This window comes from Platichthys flesus, chromosome 5, assembly GCF_949316205.1.
Source record: "Platichthys flesus chromosome 5, fPlaFle2.1, whole genome shotgun sequence".
Taxonomy (NCBI): Eukaryota; Metazoa; Chordata; class Actinopteri; order Pleuronectiformes; family Pleuronectidae; genus Platichthys; species Platichthys flesus.
Window position 1 is genome coordinate 24,046,724 of NC_084949.1, and position 17,903 is coordinate 24,064,626.

General features: G+C 45.7%; 1 protein-coding gene across 1 annotated transcript in view; it reads left to right on the forward strand.

Annotated features, from left to right (window-relative positions):
- The window catches only part of grin2ab (glutamate receptor, ionotropic, N-methyl D-aspartate 2A, b), a 96,610-nt gene that overhangs the window by 63,747 nt on the left and 14,960 nt on the right, over positions 1–17,903 (forward strand). The window contains exons 8-12 of the mRNA XM_062388936.1: positions 2,223–2,428; positions 6,244–6,358; positions 6,483–6,685; positions 13,417–13,588; positions 16,405–16,558. Of these exons, the coding sequence (XP_062244920.1) occupies positions 2,223–2,428; positions 6,244–6,358; positions 6,483–6,685; positions 13,417–13,588; positions 16,405–16,558 (850 nt within the window). The remainder of the gene's footprint in view (positions 1–2,222; positions 2,429–6,243; positions 6,359–6,482; positions 6,686–13,416; positions 13,589–16,404; positions 16,559–17,903) is intronic.

A 17,903-nucleotide genomic window follows, 5' to 3' on the forward strand; every position in this document is an offset into this window, starting at 1 on the left:
GGACAAGCCGTGTTTCTGATTCCAGGCTGTTGCAGGTCGTCTGCTGCCTCCTCCCTGAGTTTCTCCTCTCCTCTCCTCTCTGCAGCTAATAGGAAACACATTAGAGAAATAGCTCGAGGTTTCTGGAAATCATTCTCAGCGAGCACTTCATGAGGAACACCATAGAATATAAACAGATTCTACATGTGAGGGATTATGAGGCAGGAAGTCTTCTGGTTTGAAAATCAGGTTGGGAGTCAGCAAAAGATTTAGAACACAGTGACTGAGATGCATCAGCTCTCTGCTTTTACATTTGTTCTGCATTCAAATGCACATAGCTGCTCATGGAGATCAGCTAAAAGGTCATCTGGACTCAAGACATCTGCAAAAAGAGAAGCTATTTGGACTGTAAACGGTTTATTGAGAATGGAGGATTATGGGTTTTTGTTTCCTCCCTTTATTCAAAAGCTTCAAGTTCAGATTTGCTCCAGCTCTTTTGCTTGCACTCAGCTTCTGTGTGTGAAACATCTGGAGCTCTGATTTCTCCCCTGCTCATGGAGGGCGGGGCAATAAACCGGTCAAGCCTTCTACGGTCGGGGGGGGGGGGGGGGGGGGGTGGGATTTGAAAGACATGTTGCAAATGAAAATCCAAGAGCAGAGGAGAAACCCCAGAGTTCTGCACTTGCACAGAAGCAATGTAAACGCAAGAATAAGAGCTAAAGCTGTGGCGCAGGAAATCCAAGCACAAGCATATATGCTCAGGGGTTTGAGTCAGAAAGTTACAAACTCCCGCCTTTAAACCTATAAATAAGAAGAGTCCCTTGAGTCTTGGTTTCCATCGTCTACACCGGATGCCTTGAAATATTTTGGTTGTTGCCCCCAGAGGCTAATTGGTCCTCAGATGATGACCTATCACTTTAAGAACAGCCTCATTGCTCTGTACCACAAGATGCTGAAAACATTCTGTTGACCTGACTACACAACCTCCTCTTCTGCCACATCCCAAAGGTTTCCTCCACTGAACTTCATTAAGCTCGTGAAATCACCATAAGAGGATTTTTGCTCTTTGGCTTTGTCCATTATCTTTCTGGAAGTAGCAATTAGAAGATGATTGTGGCCATAGAGAGGCACACATTGTCTGCATCAACACTCAATTAAGTGGCCCAAAGTGTTTCATTAAAACCTTCCCCACATCGTTACACCACCACCCGCCTGGACTGTTGACATAGGGCTGCTTCTGTCCATGGATTCGTGCTGTTATCGCCAGACTCTGACCGTCAACTACTCATCCGAGCAGGTTTTTTAGTCTTCATCTGTCCAGTTCTTGTTTTTTTGGCCTGGGCACACAGCAGCCTCACATGTCTGTTGTTGGCTGACAACAGAGGAACCCAACATGGTCTTCTGCTGTTGGAGCCCATCTGCCTCAAGCTTGGACGTGGTGTGCATTCTGAGATGATTCAGTTGTTATGTGAGCTACTGTAGCCTCTCCCAGTCAGATTTAAACAGGTCCAGTCATCCCCTCATCAGCGAGGTTATTCCCTCTGCAGAACCGCAGCTCACTGGATAGTTTTGGTTTTCTGCGTCATTCCAGATAAACCGTAGAAACGTTTGTGTTTGACAGTGAAGTCGACAGATTCAGAAATATTTAAAACAGACAGTCCCTGCGATATGCTTGAGGTTTGGTGTCAGGTAGCCCTGATCCAAGCATCTTCTAAGTACACAAATAGAATCACCTAAAACCTCACATTAAAACTGGAAACATCTCCTGTGTTTGCTTACCTTTCCCCCAACACCTCTGAAGCAGTTGTTCTCCTCCTCCTCCTCCTCTCCTCCGTCTTTCTCCTTCACTCAACGTTCCTGTTTGTGTTTGTGTGATTTTTACACCTTAGACAATATCTGAATCTACAGTCGGAGCCAAATTAAAAACAAAGACAAAATGTTGTGGGGTGGACTGACAGATTACAGCGCTGGCATCTTTTCATGTTTGCTCCGTCTGCTGCTGGGATAAACCAAGAGAGCTCTTTAGTTTGTCGGATTTATACTATCGGAAAAGTGACTTCTTTCATGGCCAGAGATGAATGATGTCAGGTCGACACAATGGACAAATAAATCATCCAGTTCATTCCTTGCACGGCTACATATGGATTTTTTTAAATCAGGATCGAAAATGTCAAATAGAAGACAAACTGCATTTTAACAAACAATATGTGCCTCTTCTCTGATCTCCTCTTCTTCCCGCTCAGGTGTTTCCCTTGGGGATGATTTCCGTGTCCTACGATGACTGGGAGTATCCACTGGAGACCCGGGTCCGGGATGGTGTGGGAATCATTACCACTGCAGCTACTTCCATGCTGCGGGAGAAAGGGGAGCTGCCAGAGGCCCAAGGCAGCTGCTACAGCACAGCATCCGACCGAAGCCCGGGGAAGCTCCCACCTAGTGCCCTGCGCAGGTGTGTGTGTGTGTGTGTGTGTCCGTGCGTGTGCGTGTGCGTGTGTGTGAGGTGATCAAGGTCTAGGCACTTGCATAACTCTGTTTGTCTTTGCAGCCGAGTGTCGAGCGGTCTTACGTAACTTCTTTTGAATGTATTAATGAGAGGGGTAGAAGGGAAGAGAGGAAGCAGAGATGACAGCAGTGTGTAACACTCCTGATGTCTAATGACATTTAACACTATTCACTGTTGTGTACACGGCTGCTTCCGTGTGTGAGCTCATTACGACGCCTTAGTTCAGAGACAAAGAATTGAACTTCAGGCACACCTCCCCATTGTTGGTGCCCTGTGTTAACTAGACTCTTTGTGTGTGTGTGTGTGTGTGTGTGTGTGTGTGTGTGTGTGTGCACTTTGCAGCACGTGACTGCACTCACTGTCTTCAAGTCAATATTTAAGCAGCTTTTACCAGCTTTGTTCTCCGTCTTTTTTCTCGTTACATTGCTCTGTGGATGACACATATATGTCTCTGTGTGTGTGTGTGTGTGTGTGTGTGTCTGTGTGTGTGTGTGGTGCATGAGTGTGTGTACAGATGCAAGTGTCTGTCGTCTACCAGTGTGCATGTGTGTTCTCCTCTCTGAAGTTCCTGCCATGAGGAAACAGTGAAATCCATCAGCACACACACACACACACACACACACACACACTCACTGACACACACACACACGATGCACATTTGTTCTGCATATTCACAAATGTCATCGTCAGATGCAGAGTCTGTCAGTCGTATATGTCTCAGGCTTCCTATATGAATATGAAGCTCACACTGGCTCACATATGATTAATAATTCAGGAGAGTATATAAACCCAACTTAAAACATGATGGTCAGGTTTCCAGCTCCCGCTCGTCCATGATGACTTATGAGCTGCCTCATTAGAACGAGAGCCACAGCATTATTATTTTTTCCATAATGGCTTTATCATCCCATTGCCTCTCTTATTAACCCATCCGAGGATATATCAAAGCGTACACGACAATGCAGCTGTTGACAGGTTGATCTAATATAACACAAACCTCAATAGCACCTCAAACCTTTTTATTCTTTCCTCCCTGTGAGAGGTGCCATTTGTTTCACCAACTTATTAGATGGAATTTACATATTTGTCAAAACAAGCGGGCGCCAATTTTGGTGGTAATCATCTGACAGGTTGGATTTTCCCTTCTCTGATGTGGAAGTGGTGAGGCTGTGATCGGGACCCTGCATACATTAGTCTAGATACAGTCTTGCCGCAGTATAAAAACAGGAGAGGAAAAAGGGACAACATAATCCGGCTCTTAAAAGACACTATCAACCCCGTCGGATTCCCTGTCAGTCCTGCCCGACAGAAATGAATATCCCTGACTCGCGCTCTGTGTGTTTTGGCTGCACAATAGAGCAGGTCTTTATCGAGGCTTGCCCTGGTAGTAAATTTCAAAAGGTTATTCTGCTTGATGCAGCCACTGTACCATGCAAACCCCTAAGCTGTCACTTTTCCTCTGAAAAGAAGCTCCTTGCTCCGATTTACACAGAATGGAAGGAGCATTCGTTCTTTCTTTATTCATACTTCTCTTAGGAAAGTTCTCACAATGGCTGCCCCAGTACTTCAGTGACACAGAAACGTTGGGCGCCGACTTCTAGCAGCAGATTTTAAAGATGGTGTTTTACATTAGCAGCGATTTTACACTTTTCTCTCCGAAGCTGCTTCGAATTAAACCCTGATTGAACTTCCACTTAATGCAGATATAGTTTTGCATAGAGAAACGTATAAATCATTGAACTCCTTATTCAATGTAGCGCTACCTTTTTGTTTTAAAAGCGCCATTAACGCGAAAGCATACATATTCATGCACACGTGAATCTCTAAAGTGGAATCTGGCTCTTTCACATACCTTAAAAAACCCACCAGCCTTATATGCGGGGATGGAAATATTTCCCCAGAAATGGCAACAAACCTGAAACCGGAGGAGACAGTGGATTCCCAGAATAGACCGCGACACTGTTCCTGCTGCATGTGTTCAGCCAAGGCAATGCACAGTGACAAGGGCACTACCTGCTGCATCGTGACGGTTCTTCAAACACAAAAATAGCTATTTGTCTTGTCGCTACTAATAGAGAGAAACATCTTAATCTACAGTGACAGCGGAGTTTTTTTTTCATTTATAAGGCGCGGAGGTGCTCCTTGTGTGTAAATGTGTTGTTTTTTGTATTTAATTATTTGTGTTTGCTGATGGAGCGAGGGGAAACCCACTGCAGGGAGGTTCTGTGTTTCTTGCAGGGACACAGGGACCTTTTCTTTACTCTCTACTCAACGTGAGAGCTTCTGCTTTTCAGAACGAGCACAGGCCTGTTTCCAAGTCTTTGTGAAAACAGACGATTAATGTACCGCTCTCTAATCCGCCGTGCGACAACAACATTTATGTGCGTCCACTCGGATTCGTCTCCCGCAGATGAGACGATGTAAAGTCCCACCTGTTTGAACTGCAGTGTCCCCCCCCGCCGCAGGGTGCATGTAAAACAGCACTCAGGCGTTTCTCCTCATGCGTCTCGACTCCCTGTCGCAATATTTGAGTTCATGCCTGGAGTCCTCCGTGGGCCTGGGCCCTGTCTGACCTAAAAACAGACGTGTTGCTTCAGTTTCCCTCCTCGACTCTTTGTTTCAGAATAATGACACAGTGAATATGTGAATATTTAAAGCATTTAACGTACATTATTAGATAAATAAATGATATAGAGCGGCTCACAAGTGAAGAACCTCTCTCTGTATGTGACACTGGAATAATTACATTACATGTCATTTAGCTGACGCTTTTGTCCAAAGCAACTTACATTTTAAGAACACTCAGCATTTATGAGGGGCCATTTTAGGGGTTCAGTATCTTGCCAAGGACACTTAGGCATGCAGATGGGAAAGAGTGGGATTTGAACCGGCAACCCACTCACTCTATCCCCTAGGCCATGCTCTCCCCACCGTGATAATGTGGATTGAAGCTGAAAGATAGAAATGTTCTGTTCTAGTCCGATGATATTTCAGTCATATGGAATTACCCGACTAACCCTGTTAAATATTACTGCGTCAAAATGAATCAAACCATTTCTAATGAAACACAACACAAGGCAGAGAACTGAGAAGTTTGCTCTGTTTGGGCGGCTGCCGTCCCTCTCGTGATTTGGTCTTAGCAGTAAACTTACTTCGTCACCCCCCCCTCCCTCCCCCTCCCTCCCCACCCCCCAGGGGGAACTCAGGCTATTATCGCCGAATAACCTCTCCTCCTGAAAACTGTTTTGCTGGGAGTGAGTGTAATCCTAATCCCATATCACTGCGTGTGATGGCGATTCATTTACTCCCCTCTCCGGCTTCTCTTTAGTGAGTGTGTAAGTGTTTCAGCTCAGGATGTGTTTGCGTATGCACGGTGCCGCTGGTGAGTAAGAGAGCGAGGGCAGCCTCGTTTCACAGTGGCTTGTCTTTCAGGCGAATATCTGCCGAGAAATCAATGCAGAATGTTGATGGGAGAGATATGTGGCCTCTGACTCTTCCCCCTCCTACACACAAATAGACAAGTGTGTATGTAAGTGTGTGCAAACGCGCAAACACACACACTCAGGCATTCATGCACTGGCAGTGGGTGAAGACAGCATTGATTTGAAGTGGATACTCTTGCAGTGATTACAGAGTGCTTAACTTGTTATTTCAAATGTATCTGCTCTCGTGCACACACGCTCGCAAACACTCTTTAACAGATGCAACAACAAAAGCAAATAACAGCTTCCTGCTCTCTGCCCCCCCCCTCCCCCCCCCAGACACATGATGCATGTGTGGAACGAAGGGCGAGACTTATCGTTCACTCCAGATGGTTACCAGGCAAACCCCAAATTGGTTGTCATCGTCCTGAACAGTGAGAGGACGTGGGAGAAGGTAACAAATTGACACAATCTATTAGCAAAGAAGCAAGGAAATTAAAAAGTCAAAACACTTTAATTAAGACGGCTCCCCCGATTTGTGTGTGTGTGTGTGTGTGTGTGTGTGCGTGCGTGTGCAGATGGGCCGCTGGGAGAACGGGACTCTGTCTCTGATGTTCCCCGTGTGGCCGCGGTACAACTGCCACGGGGACGAGGACGCAGACGAGAACCACCTCTCCATCGTCACCCTGGAGGAGAAGCCTTTCGTCATCGTGGACAACGTGGACATCCTCACCGGCACCTGCATGAGGAACTCGGTGCCCTGCCGCAAACACGTCAAAGAGTGAGTGCCCACACACACAGGTGATCCCACGGTCAGCTTCCAACCCACCATTTGAAGAAACGCTCCCTGAACCGGAGGTAGTGCAGGTATCTCGGAATCTCTGCTGGACAGAGGTTGTGTTGTTTCTCTAACCTGGGCTCAAGTCTACAGAGGACAATCTGAGGAAAATCTGCTGTGGAACTTTTATCAGTTACAGATCAGTTCCTAAACACTTTAAGACGAGAAGATCTTTGTTGGCCGCTCGTTTTCTCATCCGGACTCGTGTGGCCTTCTGCTTTTGATTCATAACATCAGAGCAAGTTGTCGTTCCACATCGTTCTCCATTTTGTTAACGTCTGCTTCCCCATGAGGTCACATGAGAGACGTGGGGTCACATGAGAGACGTGAGGTCACATGAGAGACGTGAGGTCACATGACAGACGTGAGGTCACATGAGAGACGTGAGGTCACCTGAGAGACATGAGGTCACCTGAGAGACGTGAGGTCACATGAGAGACGTGGGGTCACATGAGAGACGTGAGGTCACCTGAGAGACGTGAGGTCACATGAGAGACGTGGGGTCACATGAGAGACGTGAGGTCACATGAGAGACGTGAGGTCACATGAGAGACGTGGGGTCACATGAGAGACGTGGGGTCACATGAGAGATGTGGGGTCACCTGAGAGAGGTGAGGTCACCTGAGAGACGTGAGGTCACATGAGAGACGTGAGGTCACATGAGAGACGTGAGGTCACCGGAGAGACGTGAGGTCACATGAGAGACGTGAGGTCACCTGAGAGACGTGAGGTCACATGAGAGACGTGAGGTCACCTGAGAGACGTGATGTCACATGAGAGACGTGAGGTCACATGAGAGACGCGAGGTCACATGAGAGACGTGAGGTCACATGAGAGACGTGAGGTCACCTGAGAGACGTGAGGTCACATGAGAGACGTGAGGTCACATGAGAGACGTGAGGTCACCTGAGAGACGTGAGGTCACCTGAGAGACTTGAGGTCACATGAGAGACGTGAGGTCACCGGAGAGACGTGAGGTCACCTGAGAGACGTGAGGTCACATGAGAGACGTGAGGTCACATGACAGACGCGAGGTCACATGAGAGACGCGAGGTCACATGAGAAAAGTGAGGTCAAATGAGAGACGTGAGGTCACATGATAGACGTGAGGTCACATGACAGACGTGAGGTCACATGAGAGACGTGAGGTCACATGACAGACGTGAGGTCACCTGAGAGACGTGAGGTCACATGAGAGACGTGAGGTCACCGGAGAGACGTGAGGTCACATGAGAGACGTGAGGTCACATGAGAGACGTCAGGTCACCTGAGAGACCTAAGGTCACATGAGAGACGTGAGGTCACATGACAGACGTGAGGTCACATGACAGACGTGAGGTCACATGAGAGACGTGAGGTCACATGAGAGATGTGAGGTCACCGGAGAGACGTGAGGTCACATGAGAGACGTGAGGTCACCTGAGAGACGTGAGGTCACATGAGAGACGTGAGGTCACATGACAGACGTGAGGTCACATGAGAGACGTGAGGTCACATGACAGACGTGAGGTCACATGACAGACGTGAGGTCACATGAGAGACGTGAGGTCACATGACAGACGTGAGGTCACATGACAGACGTGAGGTCACATGAGAGACGTGAGGTCACATGAGAGACGTGAGGTCACATGACAGACGTGAGGTCACATGACAGACGTGAGGTCACATGAGAGCTGAGTCTTGTTTCCTCTGAAATCTCAACTTTTACTGGTTTTACTTTTCCCAGTTGTGTTCTGAGCTGCATTCCAGCATCTCGGCCTTTCAGGCCGCTCAATCTGTCTGAGAACATAATCGTCAATCAGCCGCTCTGTGCTCCTCCACTTCTGTTCCACACAGATCTATACTGGGCCCACTCACTTTTACTTTATATAATAATGACTCATCATCTGTTTGTCCCTGAACCACATGCTATGTGGCTGTTACATCCAGTGTGTGTACACAGCAGCACTGGAACACTACATAGTGCTGAGCTCAGAAACTCCATATGACCATGTTTAAAACTGTATTCTTGATTTTTACCAGGACAAATAACTCTTGTGTTGTGTGTGTTTATATCCTGAAAACATTACACGTGTAAATGTAACTAATTGCAGATTCGGCGCACAATCACATTACAAACTATTTAGTGTCCTTTGTCACAACAATAAAAACTTCTGTCACTGTGTTTAACACATACTGGCAAAGTAGCTCTGTCCACATTAGTAATGCATTGCTCTGTGCTGGTGTCAGCTCGCTAATGTCAGTCTGTCGGTGAACTTGATGTTGTGTGTGTGTGGCTGCTGCGTGTGTCGCTCCGTTGTTGTCATTTTCTCATTGTGCCATTAATTCGGTGCGATTTTGTGTTGCTTCAAATGAACTGAATGTGCTGCTTGTTTGCAGTTACTAATTTATATCGCTGCTCATTGTTCCAGTTCTCCTTAAACAGTAACGTTCAAATTACTCATCAGGATATTTCAATGTTGTTTGTTTCATTTTTATAATTTTTTTATGTTTCATTTGTAGAGTGTCACACATTATTCAAAATGTCTCTTTGTATTTGAGTCTTTTACTCAACTAAATAATCTGAAGACTTAACTTTGAAATTGAAATAGCACTAAAAAGACTTTAAATCATTTCATATTGAAAAACATTTAACCTTTTTTTGTGTTCTAAGTTATGAATGCAATTTCTGAATAATAAAAATATTTAAGTTTTGTTTTTTTATTTAGATAAAATTGTCCGCCTGTTCGCCTGGTTTTCAAAATGTAGATACACGAGCGATATATAGACAAAGAGATTTCTGGAAATAGAAAAGTGAAGTGATCAGGTTTTTGGATTTAATTTCTAGATGCGTTATTAAATCTGAGCAACTAAAATAAAGTATTCCCGGGATGATTAAACTTCTGGGATTTCTTTATGGCCTTCTTTTGTCCTTCTTATGGGTGTGGCTACCTCTGCCTCATTGACAGTTTTACTCTATAAATGTGCAGCTACGTGTCAGACATGTAAAGAAGTAAATAAAACCCGAGCCTGATGGGAAATCATGTCATAATTAACATTCTCCTCTCCCCTCTGGACGTCTGCTCTCAGTCCAGCCTTGTGAATAGTCTGTTGAGCCGATCCCTGCAGCCGGCCTCGTCTTCAACCTCCCCCGAGTTCTCCTTTGTTGCCTCCCCGTGCTCCTCACCTCGTCTCCCTCCTGGCTGCCGGTGGCTGTTCACATCAAATTCTAAATTCTTGTCGCATCATTCGAGGCTCCTCCGGGACCCGCATGTCCATAACTCCAGGCTGTGGTCTCTGCGTATTCTCCAGCCTGTGCTCCACCATAACCGTCCACTTAGCTCTGAGCTCCCTGCGGCGGCTTGGTCGTCTCCTCACCCGGCCTTGACTCCTCTTTCTGCTGCTCCCCAGTGGTGAACTGTCCTTCCCTCTCCTGGTGGGAGGGAAGAATTAGTCCATTTCAATTCTATGGAGAGTTTCCATTTCCCGTATCCTAATTCTGCACCTGCTACTTAAAAAACATCCCTCGTACCTGTTTACAAGGATTAGTCTCTTCTTATTTTTAGCATCTTTATCATAATGTGATATCAGGGATCTGTGTCGATCTCTTATCTGTGCACGAAGTCACTCCAGATAAACGTATCAGCCGATGTTTAACGAATTCATACCACTTTATCTTAATATTTTTAAGTCTATATAGTTTTTTTCCACCTCACCACTCTCAAAATTACCCATAAACACTTTCTCCACTGCAGCCAAAGCAAGTGGGTTGAAATCAACCTTTGTTACAAACACAGTGTTTCTAACTTGATTTAAATTCATGTCACAGTTAAACTCATCATGTATTTAATCATTTTACTGCAGATTAAGCTTTTCTATAGATTTATTTAAGCTAAGTTCTAGCTTTTTGGTTTGGATTATGGTCACATCATTGTTAAGTTTCAAATCAGATCAGTACTTTTTGGGCTTCAAAGTCTTAAATATAATGAATATAACAGTCTCGGTCTTGAACATCCTATTTATGTTAACATTCATTTAAAAGTTTCAGCAGCATACGTAGTTTATAATGTTGTTATTAATCATGATTCAGATTTTAGCACGGTGCAAAACAACAACTAGATACCGGACTAATGAGGAGCTGATATCTGATGAATGGATCTAAATACATTTGGCTCGGCTGTGGGTATTAATTCCGTGTCGAGGGTTATTCTCTTGTCTGCTACTCCAACTCATCGAGTGTAATTAATTCTGGGATATTCCTTCATATTTGTCGTACTTGACATTTGTCTTAAAATTTCATTCATCACGGCCTTAAAAAAAGTCCTACATTTTAACTGCAGGGAACTTTCCAAATCAACACATCAAACACGACTTTGGGATTTTCTCTCGTTTGTGGAAAAAGCTTTAAAAGGAATTATTGTGCTGGTTGAAATGTGTGGCAGCTCTCTCAAGTGTGTAAACAACAAGTAGTCGGTGACAGGAAAACTTTCTCAAAGAGTTTTCTCTTGAATTGTTTGACGTGTTTGGGTTTTGCTCCAATTATCTGTGATATATGGACGTCTGGATAAGACTCTGCGTGACAGGACCAGGCAGCTTCTCTCTTTCTCCTTCTCTCTGCTAATTCTACGACTGAGCTCAGCCAGTCTGGAGCATGTGAATATTAATCAGGACTTCTGCAGGTTCTGTGTCGGAGTCGTGCTCCTGATCGATCGCCGGCCTTTACACGGACCACACGCTCAACTGAAATCCATTATTTCTAAGGAATTCTACTCATGACTGCCTGCGTTATTGGCGCATGGTCAATTAATGTCAATATCTTGGCTCAGCGCTGGGAAATTGTTGACATTTTTCAGGATAATCATTTGCTTCAAGCAGTGGAGGATAGAATATTGACTTTTCTTCTAATCAATTCCACCAAATTAAAAGTTTCTCTGGAGAGAACGCTTCGCCTCTACGGCGACACGACAACGCACAGTTTTCAACACGGACAATTACACAACTGAATGGCTGCACAGAGCTGCACAGCTTCTCAGCCGCTCTCAGGCCACGAGGACTCGTCCCTTCTCCACTTTGGTTTCCACGTCCAATCATCTGTGTGTCCAAACGTGGGTTCGTCCATAAGGACTCCATTCACTCAGTCTCTACTCCCACTGTCCTTTGTGTGTGTTTGCCAGGACAAATGTATGACGTCAATCAAACAGATGAACTATATGGACACCTCAGGGAGTGTGTCCTTGTGCGTGTGTTTCTGTGTGTCTCTGTGTGCACGCTCTATGTACAGATATTTTTGTGAGGACCAGTTTGAGCCTACAGCAAATGGACTGAGGACTTTTTGACTGGTCCCCCCCCCCCCCCCCCCCCACACACACACACACACATTTAATGGACCCCTAATGGATTTAATTAGGGGTTAAGACTTGGTTGTAGGGTTAGAACCAAGTTTAGGTTGGGCTTAGGGTTAGGGTTAGGGTAAGGGGCTAGGGAATGCATTATGCCAATGACTGTTCTCATTAAGATAGCTGTACAAACATGTGTGTGTGTGTGTGGGGGGGGGGGGGGGGTATGTGTGTGTACATAGTAACATAAGGACACAGTGATGGGCTCAGCTGGGAAGAGCTTATGCATACAGAATGTGTGCATAAGTACACCTGGGGCACACACTATATATACTCCCTTTCTCTTTTCCACACACACACACATACACACACACACACACACACATGCACACAATGCTGTGCCACAATTACATTTGACTGCTGTTAAAAGCTCTTTTAACGCTCTGATGTCTCGGCTCTTTGACGGTTGCCGCTCTGTGTTCCCCCGCGTGTGCAATTTCCCCCCCCCGCTCTGTATGAACTTTCCCTCTGAGTTCAAGTCAGCTGAGACGGCAAGCGAAGGGAAAAGGTCACAGAGCGACTGCTCCAATCAATGTGTGCTACATCAAAGATGGCTGACACGGGACGCGGGAATTCGTTTTTATGGAAATGCGTTTGTAAATGTGCTGCTAGCGTTTAATAGATCACCGGGATTATTTGATTCGAGGATTCAATTTGGTTCACTGCTCCGGAGTCCTCGTGGACGGCCTGTCAGAAAAGTTTACTGAAGCATCCGTTTCCATCCTGTGCATCACGTCTGTACGACCGCGGAGTGTGTCAGTGTGTGTGAGTGTGTGTCAGTGTGTGTGTGTAGGTTCGCTCTGAGGTTTGGCAAAGTGGCTCCTCGCAGACAGGAGGAGAGAGACACCGCGAAGGAAGGGAGAGAAGGACAGAGGGAGGAACGAGGAGGGAGACGAGGGGAAGGACAGCTGATATTTTAATCATGCGGGTTGGTTGTTCTGCAGAGCCCGGCTCTATTTAAAGCCCGGCAGCATCTGCTCAGTACCCCTGTGTTTTCATCTGGTTTGGTTAGCTGGCACTGAGGGGAACACACACACACACACACAAACACACACACTGTACATGCTCTGTCTGCCCTTCAGCAGTCTTTGCGGTTACTCTCCACTGTTGTAATTCTACAGTGTGATGGAACCACCAGATGTGGAATGAGCAGGCGGGACGAGTACAGTTACAAGCTCCCTCCACACGGACGCTTGTATAACACTGACATGTCCTCTGTGATAAACCAAAGAAGAAGAAATATGACCTAATATTGTTTGTGCATGTGTGTGTGTGTTTGTGTGTGTGTGTGTGTTTCAGTAACAGCACGGTGGGCGGCGGCTCCTACATCAAGCAGTGCTGCAAGGGCTTCTGCATCGACATCCTGAAGAAGATAGCGAGGAACGTCAAGTTCACGTACGACCTCTACCTGGTCAACAACGGCAAACACGGCAAGAAGATCAACAACGTGTGGAACGGCATGGTTGGAGAGGTACTGCCCCCCCCCCCCCCCCACAAGCTAAGACCACCCTCATGTCCGCTGTAGATATAAAGTTACCACCAACAATCTCTCTTCAATCTAACCTCTTATATAATAAACTAAGGCTGTTATCTAACCTCTAATTCAGTTCATAGGGACGTCTATGTTCCTGCTGCCCCCCCTCCCCTCTTATCTTCTCTCCACCGCCAGTGCAATGCATGATGGTATATATTACTCGGTATCTGACCATTGGTTTTACTCTTCTTTTCAGGATGCATTGTAGGAAACAATGAGGACACTATATAGGGTACAACAGATTGCACTGCACACCACCATCAAGAAGTATTTCCCCAAAATATTTCCTTTACAGTGGCAGATCTGCTGTAACAGCCTGACATCACCAGAGCTATTTGACATCTGCCCTCATTTCCTTTTTCGATTTTCCAAGTCATTTGTACTTTTATAGAAAACCCACTATCCACTTCCAGCAGACCTCTCCACAACAGCAGCAGCAGCAGGTGCAGCAGCCATATTGGTTTGTGGCGCTGAAGCATCTTCCGTGCACCAGCGACACTTCCATTGTGTGCTCCAATCAAATCCTTTCCCCCATTTTAGATAAATGGAAGTGTCCGACGAGTTCCGGGGAAAGATGGAAATGCGTCTGAATGCGAGAGAGAGAGCGAGAGAGAGAGAGAGCGAGAGACCAGACTCATCAGCAAGAGAGAAGAAATGCTCAATGATTGCTTTCCTGAATAATGTGTATATGCAATCAGTTGCAAAATGCCACCTCAGTATTTTTGCTTTATCGCTTCCTCCACTCTACAGTTTAATGCTGCATAAAATTATTATTAAATGTTATGCTTAAGGCTGATGTTATTCCATATTTTTTATATTGTCCACAAATGCCATAAGCACGTCCCTTATCCTGTCTGAGACTTCCAGAGCTGAGGGTCGCTGATACAGAGAGATGACAAATTAAAGGAAAACACAAAGGTGATGGTTTCTCCACGGTCCACCAGCCTCAGTGCATCTTTCCTGTGAATCAGGGGAGAGTGTGGCCTAGGGGATAGAGCGGGTGCTCTGCAACAAGAAGGTTGCTGGTTTGAATCCCACTCTTTCCCATCTGCATGCCTAAGTGTCCTTGGCAAGATACTGAACCCCTAAATGGCCCCTCATAAATGTTGAGTGTACTTTAAATGTAAGTCGCTTTGGAAAAAAGCGTCAGCTAAATGACATGTAATGTAATGTAATGAATCAGGGAGGAACATCACTCTTCCAGAAGACGTTGCTTTATTAGGTGTTTTCACGATGCTGCTGCTGCAGAGCGTCGTCAAACTCCTCAGTTAAAAAATCTTCTATAAACTCTCATGTTTAGGATCCGGTGACTAAGAAGCTCAAACCATCATTTTCATTCTCATTAAACCGTTCAGTGACCCCTCCCACCCGGTGAATAGTTCATCATCATCCGGTTCCAGACTCATTTCTCAGATCACCCGACTGTAAACTATTACTTTTCTGAAAAGGCTCAACAATGTCCTTAAAACTGCAGTAGGTTTTTCTTCAATTTAAAGTAAAAGGTTACTTTAAAAGAAGTACATTTGTTGAGGAATATTTTCAGCTGTTGAATTAAAACTAGGTTCTGGTTTCGTCCCAGTTCATTGGTTTGTTTGTGAACAGGATTACACACTAACTATGGAACAGAGTGTGGTAGGATGGGATGGGGTCTCAGAAGAAGAAGCCATTCCATTTTAGCACGGATCTGAACAAAATCTAGAAATCTATGTTAAATAAAAACGAAATAACTTTGTGAGATGGTGTTTTTTTCAACCATTTTCCAGGGAAAGGTTTCTATGATTGTGTGTAATTTGTTGCAGCTTGATTGAATTTTAAGGAGACTTCCTTTTCGGAGGGATTCACTCTGGATTGCCATTCCACTTTTTTAATAGTTCTTAGACAACAGTAGAGCTCAGGGGCATAAAAGAACAAGACAATTCAGGCTGGTATACGCAGGCATTACTTCATAAGAATATAAATTCATTGTTGTGTTGTTCTTTTCATGAGATTTGTTGTCTTTGATAAACATGGAATTTGGACAGATTTCTCCTAAAGCTACAAACTGTGATCTAACAGTAAACCAGTGACACGTCCATACAGGACTGGAAGGCGATAAACATTTTGAATACAGATTGTGATAACGTTCTCTGATGCTGCATAATGTTTGTTTATTTTGTCATCATAAAATCGCCCATAAATTTGTATCTGTACTTTATACGCTCATTAAAGTCTCTTATTGCGGCTTTAACAGGAGCAGGAAACCTCGGCTTTCCCGATCACTCCTGTTTATCTTTGCTGGAATTAAATTATTCAGTCTCAGATTAAATTAAAACTAAGAGCTGTCATTGCAAAAATCCTTAAAGATTGAAGCGGGAACGTAAAAGGTTGATAACAGCACCTGACAACGTGATCCAGAGAAGCTGGTCGTGTTTATGGCCATCAGACAATTAATCTGAAAAAACATCATATTTTACCATGTAGTAAAGATGACAGCTTTATGAGAGGAATCTCCGTCTGTCAGAAAACATTCACACACACACACGCAGACACACACACGCAGACATGGTGGCATGACAAAAAAAAATGACAGCTGCATTTTTACTTTTCATCTGATATGGGTTGAAATGCCCTCAAACCACGGATGACATTCTGCGCTCATACCCTCACAACCACTGTGTTGTTTCCCATCCAGTATACAAAGCAGGGACATATCACAGAGAGAGCTGGTGATGAGTCATGTGCTCAGTGTGTCTGTTGTTTCCTCTGTCCTCCAGGTGGTGTACAAGAAGGCCGTGATGGCAGTGGGTTCGTTGACCATCAACGAGGAGCGGTCGGAGGCCATCGACTTCTCCGTGCCCTTTGTGGAGACGGGCATCAGTGTCATGGTGTCTCGTAGCAATGGCACCGTCTCCCCCTCCGCCTTCCTCGGTAATTATGTCTTTCTCCGCCGTAGACTTTGTATAGATGGACGACGTGTCTCTACTTCCTCCCGCTATCCGGGACTGAGGCCAACATACTGGGGATACAGACGCTGCCATCTGGCACCGGAGACATTCATCTGGAGCCAGGGTCCATTATCTAAGTCCTGTATAGGGTCAGAGCTGGAGCGGATCCCAGCCGACATGGGGCGACAGGTCACCAGTTCATCCCAGGACCAACACACAGAGACAAAGACTCATTCACACTCACCTACGGCCAATTTAGAGTCTCCCACACCTATACTGTTTATGACCTGTACTGCAGCCAGCCACCAGGGGGCGATCAGGACACTATGCTCAGTCTGTGTTTGCCCAATATGAGTTCCCCTCTTCTTTACCTCAGCCAGTCCCCCAGCGAGCTGACTACTAGGGGCAGCTAAATAAAAGGGAGGTCCTCACACGATGAGAGACCCAGTGTATAAAATGGAATATTTGACTCAACACCCTGAGCACATTGATATTTCGACCCGAGCAGAAGAAGTGGAGCGTGCCAGCTGTTTTTGGAGAAGTCAGCCCAGACAAAGCAGTCGTGATATTTGCCTCCTCTCCCTCCTCCTCTTCTCCTCCCTTCTCCTCTGCTCCCTCCTCCTCCTCTTCTCCCTTCTCCTCCAGTTGTTCAGATGACAACAAACAAAAGCGCTCCTTGGCGCTCGTCTAATGTCTTGTATTGTCACTGGAGCGATGTGGGGAGCGAGGGGATGTATTGGACCATGCGTGTGTTGGTCCTTGTGTGTCAAGTCATGTGTCAGTATGCATGTGTGCAAGAGGGGGGGAAGGAAAGTGAGTGATACTGCACGAATATGTTAGAGCATTTGTGTATGGAACCAAGGATGTGTGGAGAATGGATACGCTTTGGCTCTACGTATGTTAAGTGTGTGTGTGCGTTTGTGTGATGTGTGTGTATGACGTGTGTGTGTGTGCGTGTGTGTGTGTGTGTGTTTGTGTGTGTGTGTTGAGCCCGGGCCAGGGTATCAGTGACGGTTCAGTATCTCTCACACTCATATTAGAGGCACCTCAGCGCACAATCGCTCAGGGTTGGCTAACCCTGGTAGTCACATACTTTCACTCACTCACACACATTCACACACACACACACACATTCACACACACACACATACAGATACACACAACACGACACACGCACAACACGATTTGTCTGGGTTCAGTGTCTCTGATACTCATCCCGCTCTCTGAACTCCTGCCCTGCTTCACACCAAACACATGCGGCCTCGCACACGTGCACAGATCACACGCGAGTGGATCACACACACACACACAAACACACACACACACAT